The sequence below is a fragment of the Oculina patagonica genome, unplaced genomic scaffold (genome assembly GCF_052425735.1).
Source record: "Oculina patagonica isolate OP01 unplaced genomic scaffold, crgOcupat unplaced406, whole genome shotgun sequence".
NCBI classification, from domain to species: Eukaryota; Metazoa; Cnidaria; class Anthozoa; order Scleractinia; family Oculinidae; genus Oculina; species Oculina patagonica.
This window is the reverse complement of record NW_027558262.1, coordinates 1-9927: the sequence shown is the minus strand read 5'-3', so window position 1 is coordinate 9927 and position 9927 is coordinate 1. Positions and strand designations below refer to the sequence as shown.

General features: G+C 38.6%; 2 protein-coding genes across 2 annotated transcripts; one reads left to right on the top strand and one right to left on the bottom strand.

The window, feature by feature from the left end:
* Positions 1-1256: 1256 nt before the first annotated feature.
* On the top strand, positions 1257-2270 carry LOC144640682 (uncharacterized). Its single transcript, XM_078499769.1, has one exon. It carries the CDS (start codon positions 1257-1259, stop codon positions 2268-2270), a length of 1014 nt encoding a protein of 337 aa, XP_078355895.1.
* Positions 2271-5054: 2784 nt separating this feature from the next.
* Positions 5055-9665, bottom strand: LOC144640683 (hatching enzyme 1.2-like). The gene is made up of 6 exons (XM_078499770.1): positions 9427-9665; positions 8705-8881; positions 7913-8060; positions 6716-6819; positions 5593-5664; positions 5055-5333 (listed from the first exon to the last, which is right to left on the bottom strand). Exons 1-6 carry the CDS (start codon positions 9512-9514, stop codon positions 5104-5106), a joined length of 819 nt encoding a protein of 272 aa, XP_078355896.1. The 5' UTR covers positions 9515-9665; the 3' UTR covers positions 5055-5103.
* Between the last annotated feature and the right edge of the window lie 262 nt (positions 9666-9927).

Here is a 9927-nt window from a genome sequence, read left to right as displayed (position 1 = left end):
TTGGCTCGAAGATAAGGTCGCGGGATATTGTTTTTTCATAATTTATCTAATTCTTCTCGCCACCGTGTAATATCCTCTGTATATGTACGTATATGTGCAATAGTACGACACAAGTACGGGCGCTCCTTACCGACATTATGACCACTGTCCTCCATATTTTCAACGCACTTCACAAACTTTCAATGTGTTCTTAATAATCAGATAGAAAAAAACGCAAATCAATACGATTCCATGAATTAAATTAATAAATTTGAATGAACATGAATAATTTAATTTAATAAGTAATTAGGCCTGGTTTACACCAGCGACATAAGGACATAACGGCAAGGTCACGCAAACGCACGACGTTACAACATTACAGGAACATAATGACATAAACATGACGACAAAAGAGAGTGAATTCGTGTAACCCGTTTTTTATATGCAAATGCGCCGTGTAATATTTTAATGAGCTGTACAGGAAAACAGAAAATTGCGGACAAATCGTAGGTATTTGCATGTGGAAGTCAGGTGAAAATTCAAGCATTTACCAATATGTAAAAACCAAAACAGATAACGGGGCTTAAAATTTATCATGCCTTGAATTGTCTTGCGATTTTAGGCCCCGTTTACACGGGTCCGGACAAATTTTTGCACGGACAAAAACTTGCACGGTTCCACCTTGCGTTTACACGGGACCGGCGGAACTGGACGAATTTTTGAACGGCTAAGTGTGCAAGTTTAAAGTGTGAACGGCTAAGTGTGCAAGTTTAAAGTGTGCAAGAAAAAAGCAGGTCAAATTTTTGACCGGCACGGTTCCATATTTCGTACGGACTCGTGTAAACACCCGAACCGTGCAACTTTTTGCACAGATAGCGCGGTTAAGGCCTGGAATCTAGTTATATTTTGCCTGGTTGCTTAGCAAAAATGAAACATTTTGTTGCATTATGCCCCTATTTTGTTACATTTTGTTTTAAAAATTTAAAAATTTGAGGCAAAAGAAACCCAGAAAGCAGTTCACAGATATGAGAAGACGAGCGGCGGCAGCCTGCATCGCTATTTTGGCGGGATTAGCTGGGCTTTTGTCGAACACGTTGCTGCAAATGGCCATTGTTTCCCATCTTCATCGATCGAGGCAACGTACACGATTGAATTTCTTGGTGAGTATGTATAGCTTACGACAACCAAGGAAAAAGTCACGGGCCAGAAAGCCAAGAAAGGCATGGATACGTCCAGGGTGAACCTCTCAATGGTGGGATAACTTTATGAGCGGTGTAATGTTGGAGGAGGAGTGGAAGGAGAACTTCAGGATGTCGAGGTCGAGTTTCTTTAAGTTGTGTGATGCCGTCAGGCCATTTCTTGTGAAACAATGCACGAACATGCGAATGCCTGTGTCTGTCGAGAAGCAAGTGGCAGTCACCCTGTACTATCTTTCGGATGAAGGGAGATACCGCAAGGTAGCGAACGCTTTTGGGCTTGCAAAATGCACAGTGTCTGTTATAGTTCGAAGGGTGTGCACTGTTATCTCAACTGTTCTTGGTCCTCAATATATCAAACTACCCAAGACTGAGAATGAACTGGAAGAAGCTGTTCAGCAATTTTATAGCAAGCATGGCTTTCCTCAGTGTTTTGGTGCCGTTGATGGAACACATATTTTTATAAAACAACCAAATGAAAATGCAACTGATTTTCTGAATCGCAAAAACAGATTCTCTGTAAACGTGCAAGCCACCTGCGACTACAAGTACTGTTTCTCTGATGTTGTTATTAAATGGCCAGGAAGTGTACATGATTCTCGCATATTTTACAACTCTGCTTTAAACACAATGCTAAAAGATGGTGCCATCCCACCCCTTTATAAACATTTAACACCAGACACTGAACCAGTTCCTGTTTGTGTGCTGGGAGATCCAGCTTATTCCTTGTTGCCATACCTCATGAAAGAGTTTCCTGGAGGAGGCAATACAGTCCAGGAGCAATACTTTGGATACCGTCTAAGTTCTGCTCGAATGGTAATCGAGTGCGCTTTTGGAAGACTTAAGGGGAGATTTGGTGCCCTTCGCAGAGAGATGGACATAAACATTGATGATCTTCTAACAGTCATTCATGCATGTTTTGTATTGCACAACTTCTGTGAAATCAACAATGATTATATCCCTCAAGAAGATGTTGATAGAGCTATTCAATATGACAATGTGTTTCAGCCACCTACTTCTCCTCCTTGCAGACAGCAAAATACAGAAGCTCAAAGTAAAAAAATAAGAGATGCATTTGTGCAATTTTTTGATTGAATATTTACTTCAAACGCACCATTTCTGTCTCGAAGGCATTTAACAAGGCAAAACACTGAGCCTAAATATCAATACCGTGCATTTTTGACAGTGGTTATTGTTTCTGTAACTTGTGCTAATTTGCTGTAAATTACATCAACTTTAACATACTTAAGGACCCCTTGTTTACTTATTCTTACATGACACTGCCTGGGGTTTTAGAACTTAAATTATTAAAGGGGTGTCAGATTTAAAAACAAAATATGTATCATTTTTTCAACAAGGTTTTAACTTAAAGATTGAATAGATTAAAGGCAAACATCTTTAATTTAGTCTCTTATTTCCTCTGAGCATAAACAGTGTGTGGAGAATAATAAGTGAACGTTAAAATAAAATGGCTATATTTAGCCAAACTGTGAGAAAATCTTCAAATGTTTTCGCTAATGTAACTAATTTTTTCAAGACAACAAAAGACAAAGTTCTCAAATGGTCTTGTTTTTTCCTTTCCTTAAATTGTTCATAATTTGGCAAAGTCATTGCTGTTCCTGTTAGCACGATACGGAAAATCAGGAAAATCATAAAAGCTTGCCGTTTGATGTACTTCTTGTGATGTGGAGAATGGTGGCTGGGCAGCTGCAGGCTGGGAAAGGAGACTACCAACGAGGCCAAAACCATTGTTGAGGGCTGATGTCAATGACGTAAACCCCTGAAGAAGCGAATCCATTGTTTTCTGGTGCTTTTTATCTGCCTTCTCCATCTGGTCGAGTACTTTTCTTTTTAGCTGGAGGTCCTCTCTAGCTACAGCCAACAGCTGGTTGTCTGTCGACAGTTTCTTTGTCAATTTACTGTCTCGTTTTCCTTTAAGTTTTTTTTGCAGCAGTTGCCTTCGTTCTGCTACTTTGTCATTGGCGACTGACTCTACTTCTTCGGTCGGGACGACAGGCACATCTTCCGTTAAACTATCCACGCTGTTATCGTCGAGTTCTCTCGATGAATCTAGGTCTGTTGACGAAGTGTCCATACCACATGCAATGGACTCAACTGCCGGAGCACCAGACCATATCTCACAACACTCTTCATAGAAAGTGGTAACCACTCTTCCCCCTCCACTGCGCCTTCCCTTGTCCACTGCCTTTCGGAAGTTTAACTTGATCCGTTTTAGTTTGTTTTGGATTCGGTCTTTGTTGAAGCTTCCTGACGCATCGGTACGTCGGGGGAATTTCTCCTTGTCGTTATGAGGGTACTTTTCCAAAAACATTTTGGTTACGTCTTCGTACTTGCTCCTGACCGTTTCCCAATCAACTCCTTTCCCTGCTTTTCTTGCTTTGTAGTCTATAACTACATTAAGCAACAAATTAATTTCTTCATCAGACCACGTAAAGTTCTTGTCTGCCGCTTCTGCCGCCATGTTTGATTTGCCGCGACCTGCATTAGCTGCAACATGATTGGCTTAAAACATTAGCGATAACCAATCACAACAGAGACGTAAAAAAGCCTAAAATTTGCACGGTTCCGTGTAAACACCACTGCAATCTGTAACAAAATTTGCACGGATCCATGTAAACAGGCGGTCCAGGTACAAAATTCGTCCGTGCAAAAATTTGTCCGGACCCGTGTAAACGGGGTCTTAGACAAACATTTTATATTCAACATCGCGTAAAGAAAAACAAATTAAGCTTGACTGTAACACAATTCTGCGCGAGCAATCCAATGGGGAGCTTTAGCAAATCACGATGAAAAACAACTTTTGTTTAGCAAACAAAAGGATGAATGAGCAGGAAAATAGCAAATTTCTTTCCCATCTTCTGAAAAACAACAATGTGAAATGACTAAATCTTGCGTGATTTGAACCAGACCCCTAATTTTTCGATTTAGGTTGAACATGTTCTTGAAGTGCTTAAAGAAAGACACGTCCTGTTTATACTTATTGTCTGTATAACTATTAAAGTGATTTCTTTGAGGTTTTCTGACCACTCGTGTATTGTATTGTACACAAACATATTATACGACTCATTAACATATAAAAAACGGGTTACACGAATTCACTCTAAGGAAAGAACAATTCGCACTGCATAAATTATCGAAATGCATATAAGTAGCACAGATTATGAATAAATTGACATTGCTCAAGTGGAACGGCGAAGGAAATATACCAAGTGCGATAAGTAATCAGCTAGTTGTTTGTAGAATGTTTTTGGGAGTCTGTGGTGGGTGTTCATTCCGCTTGAGGGTGTTATAGCTCGTACAACCTTACCGACCCACCCACCCTTAATGTACTTAGCTTGCGCTGCGACTCTAGTCGCGTCGCCGATGCGATGCGATAAGTGTTGTAGTGCAGAGTAGTATTCCAATTTTTTCTTATGCAGTTATGTCGTTATGTCGCTAGTGTGAACCAGGACTCACATAGTCTGAAACGACAACAAGGCGGCATGATTGCTTGAGAGCTAATATCTCTGTGGGATTCGTTGTGCAATTCTGTGAACTACAAAACATTGCGCTTTGTCTTTAGCTTGTTAGTTAATTCTTCCTTCCAAATGACTTTCCGTTCTCATGCAACTTGCACATGAAAACAGCATCATCAGCCACCCCAGCCTCAGTTCATCTAAGCCGTGGACATGGGCAAGTTCAATGAGTTCAATTTATACAGACTTCTTGTACGGTTTTCAATACCTGTAATTCAAAGGATTTTGCATACATTGTTTTGCTTCGTGGCCTGTCTGCTTATTAAAATAAACGTCATGCTTAACCTCTCTAATAGGAAAAATATTGACCTACATCAAAAATACACACAGACCGGTACGGTTTTATTATACTTCATTTATTGTGTTTATTTTCTTGTTTAATAGACTGACAGTTACTGCTTTTGTGGACAGTTATAATACAGGTTTGCTTGCTTCACGTCCAGTTCACTGAGATGCCATTTGAATCCAATGGAAACTCCTGATTTCTTTGGTCGAATTGTTGTCAGCCACGGCCACTTGGCCAGCGCCCTCTTGTCATAGTGCATGATAGAATCGTAATCATACGGGACATTGAGGCTGTCCACTTGACTTCGACTGTACTTCTTGAAGTTATATTTTTGATCTAGGAGAAAAAGTATGGTTTACTAACAGCTTTAAACAGAGGGTCTGGGCGAGGTTAGCATGTGACATGCAAGTAGTCAAATTTAAGCTGTCGACCCGATATTTTAGCGGAAATATGTTTTCTCAACCTCAACTACCTTACTGGCAACTGAACGGCAAAATGTTAAAAGACAACAGAAGGGCTACCCAAAGTTTTAATAAGAGCTTCCCTTTCCAGACAGGTTATGGAGCAGTGGTTCTGACTTTGTACAATACTGTACCTTCTTTAATATTGTCCCAGATAATATCCACGTAATCATCTCGATCGGGACGCGACTGTTCATGGTGAAATCCTTCAAAAAAAAAATGTAATGGAAAGGAAAACTTTGTGAGTGGCCAGTTAGATTTCACTGGTTAATTGTCCTCTAACCTATCAGTTTTTCTTCCATTTTTTACATAATTTGTATTAATTTACCTTGGACGAACAACGTGGTAAGGAGTAACGCCCCTAATTTTAAAGGCATTTGTCCCAGTCGGAATGTTATGGTTAGTTACAAAATTTCAAATTATAAGCATGACTTGAAAAAGAGACATACAGGGTTAGATTTATAGAAAAAAATGGCAAATTTCTATCATTGTTGCACTTAAGTTTGTAACTGAAAGTCAGTGGATTTCGGATCGATCGGTCCAGTTTCATGACCAGTCATAGGCTGTCGGCAGGGGGGTAGGGGAGGGGGGTATCCTGTGATGGACTAGCATCCAATCGAGGGCTTGTGGTTTCATGCTATAGAAACTGGACCTATCTGTGTGGACCAATTCGGCCCCGGAGTGTCTTAACATTACGAGTAGAAGATATATTTACTCGATGTGACCTCTAATACCAATAACTTAATTTATGGCGAATTTACAAAAATGTTTTGAAAGGTTGTCCAGGGCACCTGATCAAATCATAGGTCACCCGTGGTCTTTGTTAAAGAAATGTTAAATCTTTCTTTCGTCTTTATTATCTTCTTTTTACTTCTTATGTCGTTCATTGATTCGCTGAATTAAAACTGACAGAAATTTAAGACCGCAAAGTATTATGCTTGACGGTATTTGTCATTGTTACTCAACTAAACAGTTGAAAGGGCCAAAAACCAATCAGACTGCTTTATTGCTGAACCAATCTTTTCTAAGTATTGGACCAGGTTAGATTTTTAAAGCTCTTTGTCAAATATAAAGTCATGTGACAGGTAATGGGACCGTTATGGGAGAATATCGGCCCTCAGTTTTCTCTGTACGGACCTTGCTGCGCTCAATCCGCACTGCCAATTATAACACCAATACTCTTCCAGTACGGCGGTCGTGCTTGATTAAAGAGATACATATGTACCGGATTTGAAAGTATAACAGCGTTTTATTTACCAAGTGCATGTCCAATCTCGTGCTGTGCAACGCCTGGCCACCAGCAAAAAAATCCAAGAGAGATCCGCTGCTTACCACCAATTCTACCAACGTACGAATAACATCTGAAAAGGAAACGTCCCAAAACAAAATGAACCAAATATCGGGAACATTCACTTTCTTGTTTTTGTTGACTTCTGATAACTTAGATGGTTGAGACGGCAATTAAACTGTAAGCGTCGGAGGCGAGTGTTTTCACGTGTAACACTCACAAGGGTCAAAACTCTATAAAAGCTTTTGTTAGCGATAAATATGTATGTTTTCAAAAGAGTCACGACAAGCCATTCAGAATACGCCTCGGATTTTCTTTATGTTAAATGAAAACAAGCTTGCTAAAATATTCAGGTTATAGTACGTAATACTGTATGCTTGCCTGAGTGAGTCAGTTGAGGCTTAATGTATAGTAGGCAATTGCAAAAAGGGTCCGTATAAACCGGTCGTATATACCGAACCATGTATTTTATTATACTGTATGGTTTATGTAATTAAATTACAGAAATATCTAATACATGCAAATTCAAACAAGTGAAAATAAGCGAAAGTAACCGACGTTTCGGGGTCTTCATGACGCCATTGTCAAGGTAAGATTAAAAAAGATTACAAATTATGCGATTTCAAAAAGTTGTTCCGTGAATTAACATAATAAGGCATGCGAGGCAAATTAAATTTGTACATGCAGGTTTTTCAAAATAATGATCTCGAATCGCAAGCCATGATTTCAATACGGTAATTAGAAGGCGAAAACCAAGAACTGCCCTTTTTTTAAGTTGTTGATGTTGCAGGGTCAAAATCGACAATTTTCGCGATTGGCCGACGTTCCTTCCTCTGCCACCCTGATTCTGTTTAATAAATGTCGCAAGAAAACCGCTTATTTACTAAAAAGTAGGCTTAACAAGCGAAACAAAGTTGCAAATACGACAAGAATAAGCAGCACAACAGAAAATTTGTAATTAGAAAATTTGTAATTTGTAATCGTAAAGATTTGTAATTGTAAAGAATAGGGCATGGAGTTCCCAGTGTTGTGGTCTGGTCTTTGCCCGTTGTACTCAGCTTACTGTGAAATGCTCGGAGATATTAGCTGTATAAGATACTCAATTCCCAGGGTAAATAAAAGTGATGTAGTGATGTATGTAATTCTTCTTTAAACTCTCTACTTACCCTTTACCGCGAAAAAATTCCACGTAATCTGTTTCATTTGTTCGAGGAACAAACTTAACGCAAGTTTTCTCCTCCCACTCTTTAATTGCACGATCTATTGCTATCTCTGTCATTCCCTTTAATCCAACAGCGTTAAGAACCTTATTTTCTGCAAAATTCAGTAAATGAATATTTTAAAAGTAATGCAGACAAATATCCAATAGTAACAAAATGCTTTGAATTTTCATAGTAACAATCTTACCTGAAATCTAATCTGAACTACTCAACTCTAATTTAATCTAATCTAATCTAATCTAATCTAATCTAATCTAATCTAATCTAATCTAATCTAATCTAGTCTAATCTAATCTAACTCTACTCTACTCGAATCTTATGTAAACTAATGTAATCTAATAAAAGTAAATAAATAGATCGTGTATATTTTACGAGAGTAGCACTTAATAGGCTTGCGACTAACAAACCTGTGGCCCTCGGATTAAGATCGAATAAGAATTTAGAAGTGTTGTTTTTTTGTTTTTTGCTTTTTTTTTTTTTGTGGAAGGGGGAAAACCCGGAAAACCCGGAGAAAAACCCTCGGAGCAAGGACGAGAACCAACAACAAACTCAACCCATATATGACATCGGGTCCGAGAATCGAGCTCGGGCCACATTGGTTGGAGGCGAGCGCCAGCTCTCACCACTGCGCCATCCCTGCTCCCACAAAATCCACTAATCCAATCCAATCCAATCTAATTAAATCTAATCTAATTAGCTGAGCTGTTAGTCCTGAAATGGTTAAGAATAAAATCATACTAGCACTCGCATCCAGTGTATATGGAACAATTCCACCGGGCCATTTTGATCTCTTGAATTTAGACAATCCAAACACGTGATCTGAGCCGGTTCCTTGGAAGTCCTCTCCCGTGAGAATGTGAACTATCTCATCTTCAGACAGCATCATGTCACCATCGAAGAGCTCAAAGTGATTTCCTAAGAAATGAATTGGATTTCTCTTGATTAGATTTACTGTTATCCGCCATATGCCCTCGTACGTTGCAGACGGCTGTTAGAATGGCGGAATGAAACCCTTTGCCTTAAATATTCACCACCTGAAAATGAAAGATGAACAAATCTAACGATATTTCTGCCTCCAAGCCTCGTGTTTTGTTTTATTGGGTGTATTAACCTTTCGTCGGCGATTTTAAATCCAACAGAAATTAAACTTTTTTCCACTTGTGGTGCCGGTATTTCTCTTGAGATTAATGCTTAATAGAAACTTTACGTTGCATTCTTCTCAATGTACCCTGTTATCATGCAATTTGTGCTGTTTGCCTTTGTCACCAATTCACTTTTACTTCTAGGGCGAAAAAGACCAAAACTAAAACTATACAGTGATACAAATAAGCTCTCGTTATTTTGTTGTTGTTGTTGCTTTAATGCATTGCTTTGCCCTTTAATAGTTGCAAAAAACAACATCTAATTAGGCTAAATTATCATATTTTTTTTTACAAGATACTCCAGTTAATGAATCATACCTCGTGGATGATCATTGTTAGAAGTTGCCGCAGATGGGGACGCTTGAAAAATCGAGAGGAGAAATATCAGGGAACAAAATACCACCATGTTGGTTTCCCACTCGGTTCGATCTTTGTTAGATAACTCATTAGCTTGCCATCCCACCTTCTGTTTCGAAGTGTTTTTATTTTACTTTCAAACTAGTTTTCAATGCACATAAAAAAGTTTACAATAACCACAATGTAAATGACACACCTGTTTGATTGTTCAAATAATTTATTGTAAAGATAGCTTTTATAGCTTTTGAAAAAGTACCTTTGAAACATCAAGCAAAATCTTTTTTTCTAATCACAAAGGCGAAAAGGGACAATATGCGTCCTAAAACACCTTTTCTGAATTAAATTAGAAGATATATCTTTATTGATATCAACGTAAACAACTCATTTGATTTCAGTTAAAAATTGTGGTCAATGCAGTATATAACGAAAACTAATTCTCAGTTTGGTAATAGTAGTAACTAA

Bases quoted from the DNA above. Each gene is read 5' to 3' on its own strand.
- LOC144640683 (XM_078499770.1), bottom strand. From the start codon at position 9,514: ATGGTGGTATTTTGTTCCCTGATATTTCTCCTCTCGATTTTTCAAGCG. The intron at 8,882-9,426 runs GTATGATTCATT...TTCATTTCTTAG, and splicing joins TAACAATGATCATCCACGAG to GAAATCACTTTGAGCTCTTC. The intron at 8,061-8,704 runs GTATGATTTTAT...TGAATTTTGCAG, and splicing joins TACACTGGATGCGAGTGCTA to AAAATAAGGTTCTTAACGCT.
- LOC144640682 (XM_078499769.1), top strand. From the start codon at position 1,257: ATGTTGGAGGAGGAGTGGAAGGAGAACTTCAGGATGTCGAGGTCGAGT.